The 18,371-nt window shown below is 42.3% G+C and overlaps 1 protein-coding gene across 2 annotated transcripts in view; it reads right to left on the minus strand.

Annotated features, from left to right (window-relative positions):
* ADAMTS3 (ADAM metallopeptidase with thrombospondin type 1 motif 3) overlaps positions 1 to 18,371 on the minus strand; it is a 210,730-nt gene that overhangs the window by 140,649 nt on the left and 51,710 nt on the right. For both annotated transcript variants that reach the window (XM_074993798.1, XM_074993799.1), the window contains one exon: positions 6,163 to 6,319. In XM_074993798.1, the coding sequence (XP_074849899.1) occupies positions 6,163 to 6,319 (157 nt within the window). The remainder of the gene's footprint in view (positions 1 to 6,162; positions 6,320 to 18,371) is intronic.

Consider the following 18,371-nt stretch of genomic DNA (forward strand, 5'->3'; position numbering starts at 1 on the left):
ATGGCTGGCCAGCTAAAGCAGTGTTTCTTAAACTACGTTCCACGGAACACTGGTGTTCCCTGAACAACTTGCAGGTGTGACGTAAGCGTTTGGAAAAATATAGATGGTCTATAATTTCTGTTATTAAAACCAGATACAATGTTACTTCTTCATTATTAAGACACCTGATTAAATTACTTCATTTTGTTTTTGCTGTATATGTTGCTGTTTGTTTGTTTTTGTTTTTTATCTGACAATTTTTGAACAAATTTTGCATAAAAATATTGTTTGGTGTTCCTTGGTCTCAAAAGTTTAAGAAATGCTATGCTAAAGGACACAAAACAAAGCCAAAACATAAATAGGATTCTCCATAAGGTATCTATGACCACACATGAACCCACAGGTAAAGAACAATGCTTTACATTGTATATTTAAGGAGCTCAAAGCACTTTTTAAACAATAAACCTCTCAATACCCAGACAATACCACAGCAAATGTCCTTCTCCTTTTACAAGTGGGCAAATGGAGGCACACAGAAGTCAAATCACTCACTGAAGGTCACAGAGTTTGTAAGCAGCAGAGTTGGGGGTGGAATCCTAGAGTACCAACTCTCAGCTGCCTACTTTATCCAATGCTCATTCTTGCCTTACTGCATTCAGAGGTTTTATGTTTTACATTAAGTTACTAATTGGAAAGCATAAAAATAAAGTATTCAGGTTGCTTCCTGAAAACATATAGCGAGGAAGACATGTCTATTGAATGAACATTGGTATTTTATTACACTATCTTAGAAGTGAGAATCCAGAGCATAAAAAAAAAAAAAACCACTGCAATGATCCACCAATATTTTTATAGCTCTTACAAACACTAACTTCATAAACATACAGATATTGTTCTACATCTCTAACTGTTATTCCTGAGTTTAGAGGTAGGAGACTATCTACCAAGTATAATCAACTTTCAGATGAGTAAACAGCTTTTCAAAATGCTCAGTATGAAACTCCCACTCATTCCTCCTCAGGTGACTTGGCTGCCTTAATTACAATGTCTATTAGTGTAACCCAAAGCTGGACCAATCACTCGTCACTCAAGCTAATAAATAAAAATCTGCTTATAATGGATTTACCTGGCAGACATGTCATAAGACTAAGGTAAATGCTAGTACAAGTTCCACCTCCCTCATCCGGTACCCTCAGAACCTGACTGGTTCCGGATGAGGGAATTTGCTGGATGAAGGGACGGTCCCTGCTCTGGCCACCCAGTCTGCTGCTAGCTTCTCCTTTGTCCCCTCCCCTCACTCCAACTCCAGGGCCCCTTTACCTCCTGCCTGGACCTTGGCCCCGTCCTCTGAAGTCAATAGGAGTTTTGCTATTGACTTCAGTTGGGTGAGCGTTTTATCTTTGGTCTCTTGAAAGGATTCAGTGGCATAATATTCTAAATGGAAATCTTAAAGCTATTATCGTAACAGCTGCTTTATGTTTAACCATCAGCACCTTAATCATCCTGAATCTCATTGAAAGCATTCACCAATCAGTTGGATAGTCTTCAACACTGGAGCAGTAAGGGAGAATTCAGAGGGCTTTCATAAATAAATAAATAAAAAATTGTTTTCAGTCTATGATATTTAAAGCAGATTTTCTATTTCTTTTCTTATAGTCTCTTAACCAAAAAGGTTTTTAAAAATATCCATTACTTTTCCAAAACGGGAAATTTCCAATTTTGGAGCACAGGTTTGGGGATGAGGCGGGGCAGGGGTTGGCAATCAGAACAGCAAGAGCAGCCTTTTTTTTGGCATTTGGTAAGAAAGCTCAAGAATTCAAGAGCCAGGATGAATGTGAATATGAAAGGGTCCTTAATAAATAACATCAAACTGCACTTTTTGTAACCCCTATTTTAAGCACAGCGCACACACTGATTTGTTATGTAATACATGTTTACTGCAGGGTGTTCACAAACTTTTTACATGTTCTATTTGCTCACTCTTCACATGCGCGTGTTTATACCATTGTCTTCCCAGCTTTCATTCCTGAACCCATTTTAATTATTCCAGTTTCACTTCACATTTAATTTCAGTTTTCTTTCTTAAAATGCATGTTGCCCTTCACAGCAGGAATGCCATAAGCTTCCTTTTCCTTTTCAAAACCAAGACTTTATTAACAACATGATCAAAACACAGATACAGTATCATAGCCCCTAATGCACTGCACAAATTAAAGTGGGCATTATCCAAAGTTTTGAGATAATATAGCATTTGATATTTAGGTATCATTTGTTCATTGTTGAGTTTTAGATGTTCAATAACAGCAACAAAGGGTCCTGTGGCACCTTATAGACTAACAGAAAAGTTTTGAGCATGAGAAAGCTCATGCTCAAAACTTTTCTGTTAGTCTATAAGGTGCCACAGGACCCTTCCTTGCTGTTACAGATCCAGACTAATACGGCTACCCCTCCGATACTAGATGTTCAATGTTTATCAAAAATTATCAGGAGAGGTTTTTTTTTTTTATTTTGCAATTATAACATTGGAAGCCACGAAGAAGGGCAGCTCCAGAAGGGCAGGTTACAGATCCCTGGTGTGGGGTAAGAGGTCCGACTGAAGAAGATCTAAAATGAAAAGTTCTGAAGTCTTTAAAATTAGAAAAATTTTGATCAGCCCTACTAGTATGTTTCTTTTTTAAAACTGAAGAATTCCATCTTTTAATAAGAACATATTACATGATTGCTTAGCATCATTTATTCTGCCCTTTTTATATATTTAGGCAAGCTGTATCATCTGCTTTTAAAAACATTCTTTGAATTGTCATGGTACATTCCATATTCTTTATGCAAATATGCTTATGATATGACCATGTCATAAAAGATGTGCTTTATGCAAGATGGCCCTTGTAAGATATCTTTGGATACGTTATGATTTATCGAATTTCATTATCCAATTTAAAAACAACCAGGAGTCCTGTGGTACCTTAAAGACTAAAAAATTTATTTGGGCATAAGCTTCCATGGGCTGGAACCTACTTCATCAAATAAAGTGGGTCCCTGGCTACAAAAGCTTATGCCCAAATATATTTGTTAGTTTTTAAAGTGCCATAGGGCTCCTCGTTGTTTTTACTGAAACAGACAAACTTGAATACCCTCCTCTGAAACTTATTATCCAATATGTATGCCTTTATCATTTCTGTATCTGAAGTTAGAAATACTGACTATGTACTTGTGCCTATACCAGGTGTGTTAATTTGGGTGTCACCCGCATCTAGCCCTTCAGGTATAACGATGGAAAAACCCAGACTGGGCTAATGGCCCATTAGCCAAGACAATGGACTGTAAGAGATTTTAGTCTTCCTAGGGAAACTCTAGTCAGCCTGTGAGTAATGACTGCCACAGCCCTGCATAGACATGGGTCCTGTCACCTCGTACTAAACACCATCTTGGATTTCTAGTTATTTATCATTAAAAGGAGGAGAGGTCAAGAATGGGCAGCAAAAAGATTCCCACCCTATGTAAATCTTATTTAAGCCTGGGAAGTAAGCTGAGCAGGGTTGCTCATCACAAAATCCCTGTCCAAGATGGTTGCTAGAAACACCAACTGACGAGAACAAAAGGAAAGGGGACGGACTACTGAACACAGGCAAGAAAAGGAATCGGCCCATGAAAAAGACACTTAAAGAATTAAGATGCAAGCATGGTTGCTAGCCTTCAGAAACATTGCGATCTGCCTAAAATAACATATAGGGCATGAAATTATATTTTATAACTTGTTTCTTGAGTGCATGGAGTGGAGCTTGCACATTTGTGGGAGAGATAGGTGACTGTGGTGTTCCCTGGTTAACAGACAGGCGGCTAGAGGAATCTTAAATTAGGTAACCCCATCACCACCACCTGGCCGTGAGAAAGGAGGAGACTGCAACACCCCACCTCCCAAGAGTCCCTCATTGCTTCCAAGTGAAGCAACCAATTTAAGTAACCAAGTGAAGCAATCAAGTGAAGCAGATTTATTTAAAGCAGGGGGACCCCAGTCTCTCTCCACATTTCCCCTGCTCTGGTAGCAGCCGCACAGAGTGGAGTTTATTGCTCTCCTAAAGTTGCTATAATCCAAGCTGGTACAGGACTTGTATGCATCAAGTCTAGCATCCTTGGAGGGCTTATTATGAATGCAATGTTCAGCTTGCTTCCCCAAGCTCATCGCACCAGATCCAGCTGCTCTGCACCTTGTTCCTTAACCACCAAGTGTGGATCAGCTCTGACCCTGTTCAAATTCAGTCAGGCTAGTTTACAAACAGCTGACAATATAATAAGGTGGTGCTGAGCCCATGACATCTTTGTTCATAGCCTGAGATGCTTGCCAAGAGGTAGGGTTCTATTCAATTTAGAAAGATAAGCAGAAGCTAAGAAAGAAGATAAGTAGAAACTACAAGGAATCCCCTGTACAGAGGTACAGAGTTACTGTCCTTTGGAGAGAAGCTGTCAAACCACAACAAACAATTTAACTCAGTGACAATTGGCTGTGTGGCAGTGTTTGTTTTCTGCCTGCCAAAGGATTTTACCTACCTGGGTTCTTCCATTTCTGGAAACATGACTGATCAAGACTTGGTTAGTTGCCAGCACAAATGTATGCCTTGATTTTTGGGACATGGGTGCAGTGAGAATTTGGGAGAAGTAGGGAGCAAACACGGTGGGGAGAAAAGTAAGAGAACTGAAGGGGAACAATTTTTCCCTTCCCTTTTAAAGGAAAACTGTGGTATCAAAATAAAAAAAATGAGACTTTGAAGTTTTCAACTGCGTCAGGTTGAGATCACCACTATCCTGCTATTCTGTCCACGAACATGCCAATGAGTGTATACCACTGCTGAATATTTCAACAATCAACAGCTTAGAGTACTGTGTCTCACACTTTCTGTGCCGTACCATCCAGCTAAAAACACGGAACTCTTTGCCCTCCGTCCCTTCTCTAAACATTAAGGTTACGGTTACACTACAGCACTCTGTTGACAGAAGTCACTGTCGGAAGAGATGCCCTGACAAAACTTCTGTCAACGGAGTGCAGTCACACACAAAAGCCAATTGGAAGAGCACTGCACTCTGTCGACAGAGTGGTCAGACTGCCTGGCCGCTATCTTGATAAAACAGGCACCCGGAAGCACAGCAGATAGAGCTGGATTCCCTGTCTGTTGAGAGAAGGACCCCCCAGAGCATCCACATGGCCTTTTTGTTGACAGTATCTGTCAACAGCAGCATTATGCCTCATGGCTGAGAGGCAGAATGCTGCTGGTGAAAGTGCTGGGTTTTGTCAATAAACTGTTGACAAACCGCATTTTGTGTGTGGATGTTCCAGTTTTTTTCAACAAACTGGGGTTCTCTCAGCAAAACGCACTTGTGTAACCATAGCCTAAGAGAAAGAGTGGGGTCAGAACCCCTTGAAACTTGTTCTTTTCCCTGCCCACATATTGAAAACCCCTGGATCAGACAGCACATTAATACCAAAAGCTGTGCTCTGATACATATGAAAAACAAAAACCTTTTTAAATCTCCCAGCCTATGCACCACCTCCACATTTCCAGCTCTATTTGAAAGAAGCTGCAGTTTGCTCCTTTAAGTCTTGATCCCTCAAAGCATTTGCAAAAAGTTAGAGAAAGAGAGCCTAGCAGATCAGACTGAACAATAATTATTTTCAGATGGACCAACCACATTGGCTTTAAAACTGATGGCACGTCTTAGTTATGGCAAAACAAATCCTATCAGGCCAATTATTATGAAATTGCATTAATCACGTTCAGCAGAAGGTTTTAAAAAAAATCACAGCAATTTGTACAATTATTGGGAAAAGGAATAAAACCCAAAGAGTTTAAACAAAGCTGTGTAAACTGGGTGATATTAAATTCATGTGTGCGAGCATTTCTGTTTACACGAAATATCCCTTAGGATCTTCACAGGTTACGTAGAAATCAATTCTGCGTCTAATGAAGTCAATAGGAATTTTGTCATCGACTTTAATGAGAGCAGGATCAAGCTTATTTTGCAACATTTCTTTAAAAAAAATGCACGGTCAAATTCTGCTCTCATGAACAATGGGTGTGGTCACCAGGCAACACCATGTACTTGAGGAAAGATTTCAGCGACATTTTATCTTTCATGGAATCTACATCTATCTGGAAGAGATTTCTAAGTAACCACGCACATCTGCTGTACCTTCCGTATGGAAGTCTAGGAGCATGTCGGCAGGATCTTGTGTTACAGCTGATCTCCTGTAGACCACGTGAATTCTTCCCCTTTCTTCTTCTGTTTGTTTGCCTCTTTCCAAAGGTTCAATGAAATATTCATCCTCATCAGTTCTTATCATTCCAGCCTGTTGAGGTGGGAAGAGAGGAAGAGTACAAAGTATGTCAAAAATCCGTTAACCTGACTTGATACATTGATAAGCTCCTACCAACATTTTAAAGATCTGTGAAAAGTACAACAGCCAGCAACTGAATGCAACACCAACAGACTACTGCACAGTAAAATACAATTGTGGTTGGGTTTTTTTATTATTTGGATTTTACACTGGGTCCAGAATGTTTCTAGCTCTTGAACATTTTGCACAGACTTTCTCTCACAGCCGTTAATGGAAGTTACAGGTTTGTAAACATACACCACCCAGAAAAAAAAACATGCCCTAGGGACAAATCTGATAGGAATTTTAGCATTTGCGTGTAAGGAGTAAGACTGATATTTTAATTCAGTATTAATACAGATGTTTAATCACTTGAAGAATGCTGTCCCAAGTGTCTTCCTCTCATCTGTGTTCAGCACCCTCAGTAAATGCCCAACATCGCACACGACTGGACCTTAATTTCACTTGACTACAGTCACTTGGACACTTCCCTTAAACAACTGCATGGTATTCAGCCCCCTAATTATTGATCCCATGGACGAACAACTCACTCAAACCTTTCCTCTCTGTGCCTGTCGCTTGTGAGGGCCATGAACTGGATTTAGAGATGTAAGGCTTAACTCTGCTTTCACAGACATGGGTATTAACTAGGATTAAACTCAACAGAATGAGTTACATCAGTGTAAAACAGGTGGGTGGGGAGCGAAAGCAGAATCAGGTTCATGACCATTGTGGTAAAAAGTCATCTTTTGATAACTTGAATGCAACCACAGCAACCAAATGGGAAGAGAATTAAGCAGTCTAATCAAGGGGAAAGAGTCTTAAAAAATCCTTTCAGGAAACAAAAGAAGTCCTAAGTTTCCAAACTTCCTTTAGCTCAGACAGCAGCTGCCTATATTCCATTCGGCAGAGCAAGTAGGCACATTAAACATGTGGGAAAAGCACATATGCAGACTATTTGGAGATAGCAGTGAAAAAACAATGGACTATTATACTTGAAGCAACCTGCCACCTACTTTCAAAGGTATAATGCAAACCATTAACACTGACAGAAGAACTTTGGGATAAAAGAAAGAAAGTGACTAGAAACTATCATTGTGCTACCAATCTTTCTGAAATGTTGATGTTCAATAACCTTCCCCCTCCACTGTGGTATGATTTAGTCACTTTGCGTCCAAGTATCTGAGTTACACAGAGACATCCCAATGTGTGAATACTGGGCAGGCTATGCACCCATCCTTCCAAATGCAGAAGAGTTCTCTGCACCGGGATCACAGTGCTTCCTTGGGGACTGACAGGTGGAGGAGCAAACCTGCCACCTCCACAACACCATCTGCCTGCACCAGATTAACTCAGCCTAGTCCCTTCTCTGTGTGGGCTGCATTACTTGTGGGAGATGGGCTTCAGTCCAGGCAGGGTTCAGGAGGCAAGATCAGATGGTTGCAATAAGAATACAAGGAAAACAGCCCTGAGTACAACCTTTTCTTGGGAGCCAGGCCACCATCCCTGGGAGCTGCTATGGATGTGACAGGCAATCCCCTAATAGCCTAGCTGCATTCCTGAGAGCTCCCCTCTACAAGAGTTGCCTACTGCTAGGCTTGCACAGATATGTACAGCTAAGTACAGAAGCAAACAGGCACCTCAGCAATCCTCTAAATCAACTCCGGATACCAGGGATGAAACGTAACCTGGTATATAAAGTGCGATGTGACTGTGACCCAACCATAAAGTCACAGATTTATGCATTGCAGCTGTCACATCAGCGCACCAAAGCAAAGGCACACTCTGAAACTAACTCTGAACATGGCTTCCCCCAGCAAGAAAAAATACCGTCTAGCATGCATTTGTGTCAACATACAGCTCGCACCTCCCTAGCCCAGCACCCTCGGGACCTGAGCAGTCCTGGACCTGGGGAGACCAATGCACTCTGGGCTCCTCTCCCAGCTGCCAGCCCCAGCCACTTCTCCGAAACCACCTGCTGCTTCTCAGCCCCACCGGCTTCCTGACAATTCCATGTCCCTGCCGCTCCAGCCGCTGCTCCCTGGCGCCGCTCCCCCCTGGCCGTGGCTCTCCAGCTTCCTCTCCCCAGAGACTCCCCTACGGCTCCACTTCCCTGGTTGGTCCCCCAGTCACTTGCTGTAGCTGCCTGGCCACACTAAGGCTCCCTGCCGCCAGACTCTGAGCTGACTCCTACTCCAGGCTGCTGGGGCTGTCTGGTCCAGAAACATTTGTAGTCCTGCCAGACCATACAATTGCCGGACCAGAGGGACCTGGTTTTCAGAGGGTCAACCTGTATTATCCTTGGACTGGCATATATATATTTCCCCTCTGTTCAGAAACCAAAGAAAGTCACTGGAAAAGAGCTTTTCAATGTAACTTTCTGGCAGAGGATTGAAGCGTATGTAAGCCATGAATTTCAAAGCTACAGCCCTGTCTGGATCCATGCTACACATGTACAGTGTGGGATAAGATGAGATTTAGGTCCAGACTTTCAAACGTGCTCAACACCCACAATTGGATCCATATGTTCAACGTATGCTGGTGCGGTGAATGGGAGTTGGTGGATGATGAACTCGTAATCTGAGCTGACAGCCTCCCCACAGGTCCAAGCTGGGTAAAAGGGACAAAGCTGCATCAAGAGGCTACAAAAGCCCTGGTTCTCGTCAGGGATCTGCTTATATGACCTGGTGTAAAGAGTGTGCTGGGGCTGGAAAGTGCATGAAAGATTTTGGGCCCCAGGAAGCTTTCAGTAAGACAAGGGAGATTTACAGGGCACCTCCTCAGATACTGGAGCAGCCCAGGATCGGGAAGGCGCAAAGGCAGCCCCTCCACAGGAGTCATTTTGCCAACATGCCTGGAGAAAGAGTTCCAACGCACACCCAACCTTTGCCTTGCAACTCCGCTTCATAATGATGCCATGTGCTTCTTGTACAGAACAGAAAAATTATTTCAGGTCAGTCTTGATATGCTAAATGCAAACGAATTGAGAAGGTCTGAAATGCAAAAACTGTAAAATTACAAATTTGATAAGATGAGTAATTTTAAAAAAATCCCTCTAATTATCATGAACTGTGTCACGTGACCACTATTTTTTTTCTGCCTCAGAATTTGAAGAATAGGAAATGTGCTGAAAAGTTGTAGCATTCTTACACCTATGCTGGATCTTCTGTTTGGTCATCACTGCTGTGCCTTGAAATCACTGAGTCTCCCTTTAGAAAGCCAGCAAAATACTACACACATGCTAAACTAACTATTTTTGAAGTTTCATAATCTTGATTAGAACAAAGTCTGTTGAATAAAGCCCAGCAATCGATTTCCAACTACCAATAAGTACTGTGTCCACTAGGGATCCCAACTCTCCAGGAAGGTCCTGAAGTCTCAGGAACTGAAGATTAATTAAAGATTATGTCATGGATTGAAACCTTCAGGTGTATGGCCAATCAGAATTGGCAGTACTCATGTCCAGTGATATCAGGATTGGACCCTACCTTATAAATTACTGGAAGAAAATGAAAGCTGACATCAATTGCCATCATCACCTATGGTATCCAGTAACATCCATACTAAGGACCAAAGTCACTGTGATTTTATTACATCTTATAGACAGCTTTAGTTTCCAAAATGCTATAGTGTATGAGGAATATTAACTTCAGTGTATTAGGGGCAGGAGCCAAACCACATTTTGCCTGCATCATTCGTTCAGGATTTTTTGGAAATGAAATATCCTAACAGTTCGACTGAATTCACTTAAATGGAGTCATCTGTTCCCATCATTTGTTCATTTTTATGGTTAATAGATTTCTTAAATATTAAGTAATTTTGCTAACTATAAATACCACTGTTTCTTCCCCCCCACCTTTATTTTTATTATGCGGGTGACAGTAATAACTGTGAATTTTAGGTTGGAAGAGGTCAACTAACATCACACAGTTTTTGTTCCCTTTCATGTGGATAACCAGCATTATTAGACTGGGGAATGAACAAGTCCCTTTGCATGTTAATAATTTATTTTCTTGCCATTTTTCTGGCCAAAAGTGAATTTGTGCCTACAGTTGCTATGCTACTGGCGTAAGACCTGATCCTGGCCCATGGATTTTGTTTGAATAACCCATTTTCTACAAAGCTGTTTGCCTACAGCTTGAACATAGCTGTTTCCAAGGCAGGGTGAAGTCCAAAAGCTGATTCTGGCTTCCCTTCCCAGGTTTAATTTGTGGGGTTTTTTCTCCTTTTCTGTCTTAAGTCTGCAAAAAAGAAAGGCGCTCGTAATTACATTATTCATAATAGCTGTGCCTTTTTGTACAAAGAATACCAAAGTAAATTGCAAGAATTAATGGCAGTTTCAACTTTTTTTATGCTTAGAATATAAACCAAGTTTTTATGAGAGATCTACCACAAAAAGAATCTCCAACTCATTTATTATACCTACTAACTCCATTTAGCTTAATCTTCTGCCTTCCCAGCATTCCAGTCTTGACATACTTCTGGACTGAATGCAAATAGTTAATGTAATGTCCTTGACTTAGGACTTATTAATGCAATCTTCAGCTGTGAGAATACATTTTAGTATTAACATTTCCTGTCATTGAATGGTATTCTAGGATGCACTCCTGATTTAATAGTTAATATTGATGCACAAAGTCACTGAACAACTGAAATGGGTGATAATGAACACAGAAGCCGATAAGCCTTACATGCATCCCCACCTCAGCAGGTTCAGTATCCGGTTGTCATAACTTGACACCATGTCAGTCTGTGATTATGTCACAATACTAGTAATGGAATACTGAACCTTTCAGCACTGAATCATCGTTTCACACCCCTCCTGGGTCAGTAGTGGCCGAAAGCCACTACCATCTAGTTACCTATGAGAAATGAGGCCACAGGCTCAGTCCAGTTCCACTTCAAAAATAACTTTGCAATCAGCCCCTTAGCTGACAACCTCAGCAAAGAGGGGAAGTGAAGAGCCAGCCACTCGCCCAGTCAGGGTGATCCTTCCAAACAGGATTGAGGCACACTGATGGGGCTTATGCAGCTGCATTTAGTCTCTGGATGAAAAAGGACTTCATTCTCCAGCGTTTTCACATGATTTAAATTCACATTTACATTTGTAAGTGGAGGTAGACCCTTCCCATGCCAAACCACTTCACTCATCACTATGCTAGGCTGCGAGCCTCTGCCCTGCTTGTTGTCACATACTTGTGCCCACATACAAAAGGGTGTGGACCTGTGTACAAGTGTTCTGAATCACAGATGCCCACAGATGCATTGTAATGGCATTTCAGATTACCTGCTGCTCTGGGGGCAGAAGCAGACCAGTCATCACTGGTGGTGCACGGAAAGCCTCCCACCTCTGATATAGAAAGACACTGAGTATTTGCAGATATCCACTTTATATCTGCAGGTATATGCATCCATGAATATGGATGGAGATAGCTACAGCTCAATTTTGTGCATGCAGGGCTCTGCTGACAGGGCTCCACCGTAGAAATCAGGCTCAATTTGACCTCTTTGTGGCAGAGCCTCTTCTGAGAGAAAGTCTACTATTTTGCTTTCAGCTTCGAAGAAGGCATTTGAATAATCTATCCACTTCATTCCCAGTCACAGAATCAGGACATTCTAGGACCAAATGGGACATCTGATCCTCATAAAAAGAAAACAAATGTAGACCAGGGAAAACATATGAGGCTCTATTCTGTGGTAATTTAAGAAGCTAATTATAAAAGGGGCCAAGTGTACAAAGACCATTTGCACCACTAACATATGCAGTGGAGATTTTACTGCAGTGCAAAAGGCAACAAAGTTCAGTTGTATCCTGAAGGTGTGCAAGGAGCAGGGCAAAGGGCACCTGGCCAAGTCAAAAAGAAGCAGGTTTTAGTCATCTGTCCCAGGAACATTTTCTGATGGGTACAGTACAGTAGCATCCTGAGCACTGATCACAAACTCTGATGTGTGGTTCCTTTTTCTTTATGCTATTCTATCAAGTCCTTTTGTCTATCTTCTCCATTTTCCTAGTGATTTTCCTTTCTAGGCTAATCTCTCTGCCTCTATTGTAGTCTATTTTTTACCTAAGCTTTTTGGCACTCTTGGGTGCTCTGCAGCTGACTCTGCACTGCAAATGAGGAAGTATTGCATATAGAAACACAGGGTTGATCCATTTGTCTGCTTCTTTTTCACATATCATTCTCCAACTATCCTTTCATGACACACCTCCCCAAAAGACTACCAGTATCCTACAAACTGCATGTGCATGAAAAGTGCATTACTGCACAAGCCAGGCATCAAAAATCCAAAGATTCATTGTTGCACATTAAAAATTAGATTCTTAAAAGAATCCATGAGGTGTGTCAACTTTTCAAACTGCAATGCAAAGGAGGAGGGCTCAGAGTCCTCTTATTTTGAAGCACTTCACTAATTCGTGATCTTCTCTTTTCATACTGTTCTCTGCACACAACTCCCTTTTCTAAGGGATGCTCTGAGTGGTCAGCCTTCCAGGCAGAATGAATTGCCAACCATGCAAGCAGTACAGTTACAGGAGCTCCACAAAAGACAGACCCACCCACCCCCCATACCAGATCTGCTTGAACAAGTGTAGTATTTTTCTGAATTATTTCACTTCTCATGCAGATCCTGTGGTTCAGCCAGTTTTACACAGACTAACATGTAATATATGAAACTCAACTATTAAGGTTCAGAGTTAGTAGGGTGTTGGATTTAAGGGGTATTTGCATCTTAAGAATTCCTAAGGACGAATTTGTAAATGCACAGGGTCTCTCCCTCTAGTGGAAAGCATGTATAGATCATCAACGCTTGTGTTTTGGCTACATTATTGCAGTCTACTCCCTGTGCACATGTAGAATCCAACTTTTGTTCCCAAGGAACCATTTCCAACACAGGATCAATAAAAGATATTTAAGCAGATGGAGATAGGGGGTTGGATTTATACAGTCTCTCTCTCTCACAACCATTCCATATTCAGGTGATCACCCCTGAAATCTCTGCATTCCAATACAGAACATTTCACAAATCCCTGGCCCCTACAGAAAAGCAAACAGGTCTTTACAGCACCTCCTGTAAAAGGAGCATTTGAAGAAAAAGAGTGCAGTAGAGTTTCAAGAAAGAAGTATGTAGCGGAAAACATTCTCTCCATTAAAGCATATTTATGAGGAAACACAGGAAAGTATAGTCTGAAGTCCCAAAATATTGGTTAACTTTACTCCTTTGCTATAAATAAAATACCTTAGTGTTTAAAATGGTTCTGTCAAATTAATTCCAAGGTAGTTTAAAGTTTGTGGTTCTAGGAAGTTTATTTTAGATAGTAGTAAGTGGAAGGTGGACAAACAAAAACACAAGATTATTATAGAAAAATGAGCAACCTTTATAATCCTTAGCAATTCTGAGAGTAAAGCCTGGAAAAAAGTAGCACTCTCTTACCACCACTGTTTCATACTGAACTGAGGTCTGAGTCAGCACTTTCCCATGCATATTTCCCAAGCAACCATATATGTCTAAGCCAGTTACTCACGTGTGCCTCAGTTCCCCATCCATAAAATGGAGATAACGGTTCTCTATCAAAGGGCTGCTGCAATTAAAAATCTTGTTAGTGACTGTGAGGCACTCACGATACCCATCACTGTGGTATCTAAAACCTAGGGAGATAATACAAAATAGAGCTACTCTTCCATGTGGCTCTTCTATCACATGTCAAGCCAAACTAGACTGTGAGTGTGTAGTCTTGAGAAAAGAAGACTGAGGGGGTCCTCATAACAGCCGTCAAAAAGTACTTGAAGGGCTGTTATAAAAAGGACAATGATCAATGATTCTCTACAACCACTGAAGGTAGAACAAAAAAACTTCATTTGCAGCGAAGGAAATGTAGCAAGTTCTTCTAATATCTAACCTAACTCTAAGGGTATTTAAGTTCTGCAGTAGGTATCCAAGGGAGTCTGGAATCCCCATGTGTAGAGGTCTTTAAGAAGAGGTTGGATAAACACCTGTCAGGGAAGATCTAGGTTTGTTTGGCCCTGCCACAGCACAGGGGATAGGTTCAGCTGACAGCCCTGTATTTCTAAAATCTAGAGGTAACGAGGGAATATAAACTGAAAACAAAACTCCCTATTGACTAAAATGGAATCTGAATGGGGTGCTGAGTTCAAAATAAGAAGTCACTGAGAAGGTGGTCAGCTTTACTCTGTTACATATAGAACACAGAGGGATCACTCACAGGCCGGGAGCATGTGACCTACTATCTTATGTTTTGCTGGTAAAGTCAGACCCAGAATCTTGTGCACGTCAAAGCTGCTTGAACTCAATTCAATCCAATGCATGAAGACTTTAGCAAACACAGCACGAAAAAAGGTGATAGGAAGGATCAAACATGACCACTATTCCTCCTGGCGCTGCATGACCCTTTTTTATTCACATCATTTTCCTATCACTATGACAAACAGCTGGAGTGCTCCAGAATATACTTACATGTACAGTATCATAAAATCAGACAAACTACTTTTGGCAACTCTTTTTCTCCTCCATCAAGAAAATAAAATACCCCCAGCCCCCATGGGTGTGTGATCTTGAAGATTATCTTCTGTGAAAACAGCTAGATAGGAACCTATATAAAAATACTAGTAACAGTAATCCAGATGATAGCTGTTTGGATTCCCAACAATGCCAGTCTTTGTTTTTCTTTTTTTAACCAATTGAACATTATTCAGGTCTCTTGGTATCATCTGCACTCTTGTGGGTTTTGATGAACCTGTCACAAAACCAGTGGTAAAGCCAAGAAAGCTGCATGTCAGCTGTGTTCTTAAACTAACCCCGTTCCTAGATCATTGTGTAGAAGCATGCTTTGAGTTTAAAAGTCCTCAGTGTCAAGTTCTATGGAATTGACATGTTCTTAATTAACAGCCATTCATTACTATTCTGTTGCTATTCAAAGTTGGCTCAGAAGTACAGGACCTGTTTATGTACAAACCTGAAAGAAATATTTTATACATGGTGACATGGTAGGTCCCCAGTATATATGGCTTGCCTTAGCAGCAGCTGCAAAGACAAAGACTAATGTCATTTCTATTGCCAAGATGATGTTACCTCCAATTCAGGTAAGGCCTCTTCTTTTTCCTAAATCCCTTCATTCCCTTCCATTTTAAAAACACAGAAAAATATGGTCTTGATGGCAAGAAATCATGTTTCTGCTCCCATCACTGCTTTCCAACACTCCTGCTTGCTGTGTTCCAAAGGGTTTGTCAGAAAGAGGCCGCAGTGATCTCCTTCCCATGCCAGACTTTGGACTTGTTACTTACTGCCTTGTGTGCTTCTCCAGGGATGAATACCAAGCTCCCCCCCGGCACGCACTTGATGGGAAAAGTGTGCCTATAGACTACACTACATGCTTGTGAAATGCCACTGGAGTTGGGTCGTCAGCAAGAGGGAGTGAACCTGCACCACTGGGGACTAAAGCCCTGTGCCCTACTACACGAGCTAATGACCACCTGACCCTCAGCCAATGCTGTACAGCAGAGACTTCCCTCTCCCTAGTACATGGCCTCAGTGCTTTTGGGGTTACATCTGTTACCTCTACATTACATGATTCAATGCCAGCTCGTGCTTTTAGACCACAAACCCTCCGGGACATCACCACCATTTGGTTGCATTTAGACACCACTAAAGAACACAGATCCCTTGTGAAAGGGAATATACAATAAATAGCAAGACAACGTCCCTGACTTGTTATTTCTATGGGATGGAGTGAATTTTTAGATGTCACGATCACCTAATATGCACTGCGCTCATCCTGGGTCTGTGCTGGTGGATACGAATGGAGAGATGTGGCCTTCTGGTAAATGTACAATATGCCCCCACATCTCTCAAGAGAATCTCTAAGGCATAGGGTTTCTCACACAGATGTCCACAGCAAAGCTGACAGGGTTGACAGCAACTCTGCAATCCAAAAAGGTAATTTTAGGGCACCATATACAGTGTTTTTGCTATAAGCAACCGAAATACGAAATGACACACCTAACAAAAGTAACTAGAAGTTAAGAGTGCTGACCCTTACCTCCACTAACCTTAAAGTGGAACTGATTCTTTCTATTGATACACTGAGAACAGAGTAACAAAGGTATAGTACGAAAGAGGCTAGAGTCAGTCTGGAAAGTTACGTAAACACAGTGCGTAACAGATAAGGTTGAAGTGCAGGGTTGGAAAAGGAGAGGTTTAAATTTGGAGCCCTGTCTCCCTGGGTCCTATTCCTCACAGGAGCAAACTCCTTGGACCTGTCCAACTAATTCTGTGATGTGTCAGGTATCCAGGGAATGCCACCACCCCTCATGATCCTCATTCACTAGAGTCGGGGGAGACAAACTGGATAAAACACACACTTCAAGGGTCTCAAAATCGAGTGACTTTAGGCCAGTGCCAGTCCACAAATCCTCCTAAAAGGCCAGGGGGCCGGGCTCCAAGGGAGGGGCAGGACGTCTCCGCACATTCCCTGCTGGCCCCACAAGCCGGCCCACATGCTCCTCTCCACGCTTCTACTGGTCCCAAGAGCCATCCCCAGGCTATTTAAAGCATCCCAGGGCCCCAGTCACTACCACTAACAGTGCAGTGGGGCTACAGCTGCTTCTGGCTGCTAGTTCCACTGCCGGCACTTTCCTGTGTCCTGGGGAGGTGTGTGCAGAGCCATTCTGCCCATTAGGATGGTTCAGAGCAGTCATTCTAGGCCCTGGGCTTTGTGGGAGGGAGGCAGCAGCCACCCCAGTCGTCCTATGGATGGGATGATCCTTCATACTCAGGTTTGCCCATGGAGCCCTGGGCAGGCTAGAGCTGCCAGCAGAGGTTGTCCTCTCCATCCCCACACCCTACTCTCACCACGGCAGCAGGACTCACAGGGAAGCGGATCAATCCTCCACTGCCATCTCCCAGGCCCCTTCCCTCAGAGGAGAGGGCTTGAGGGAAGGGATGCAATGGGGAAGAGGAGGAAAAAGGCAAAGCAAGGACAAGAAGAGGCAGTAGAGGAGCTGGGCTGGCAGAAGGGTAATGGACATGCAGCTGCATGCGGGCCAGCTTGTGGAACTTCTCAGGCTCGGAGTTTGAGAACCTTGACCTAACTGATGTCACAGGTCACCATTTGGGGAAGCCTCCTACTTAAGACAATGACTATTAAGGAAAAATGTTTGAGTTAAAATTTCTAAAAGCACTCAAGTGACCTAGGTCCAACAAAACATTCAATGACATTTATGTGCCTAAAACTTCTTTGAAAATGGGGACTTCAGTGCTTTGAAATGTTTACATGAAGGTCCTTTTCTTCCTCCTCTCTCACTGTCTGCCTCTAATGGATATACTCTGCCAGAAATTCCCAATCTTTCGATTGAATGACAGCCTTAGGAAGTTTACATGACAAATCTTTATGCTGTCAGATTAACACCTAACTGCCTTTGTGAGATCACACTGACAAGCTTAGGATGTCTCTGCTGCCTGTCTATGGAAAGCTGAGTCTACAAGCTAGCACAATCGGAACATAAGATCTGGTGGGTGGAATGTGTGAGGTCAGGGAACCACAGTTACTTCAGACCACATAACCATCAGTGAGTTGCCTGGAAAACCAGCAATTAGCAGCATGCCAGCATGCCTTGATGTTCAAAGAGATGGCAAACAGGCTGGTGGAGGAGCACTGCTCCCATCTTGATTTCAGGGCCTGGAACATGGAGAAAAGAGCTCTGTCCCCTCCAAGAAATGTACTATGACTCAGACCATTCATTAGCTGACTTTTCCACCTCTTTGTGAGAGGACTGGTAACAAAGCAACAGTCTCTGACCAAGACAATAGAGGCAAACGACCCCACAGGATTTTTGGGATCTTGTTGCTGAGTTTACTGACCCATTTGTTTTTCAGGAAGGGAAGAAGAATTGGCTGTTTGCAAGTGATCATCCAACCTGAGACAAAGCATGATGTTGCATTTAAACTTGCGATACTAGCACTACATTGTTCTAAGAGATATTTTTTCCAGAGGGTCCTCCAAGTCCCTCTA

The sequence above is a fragment of the Carettochelys insculpta genome, chromosome 4 (assembly GCF_033958435.1).
Source record: "Carettochelys insculpta isolate YL-2023 chromosome 4, ASM3395843v1, whole genome shotgun sequence".
Lineage (NCBI taxonomy): Eukaryota > Metazoa > Chordata > Testudines > Carettochelyidae > Carettochelys > Carettochelys insculpta.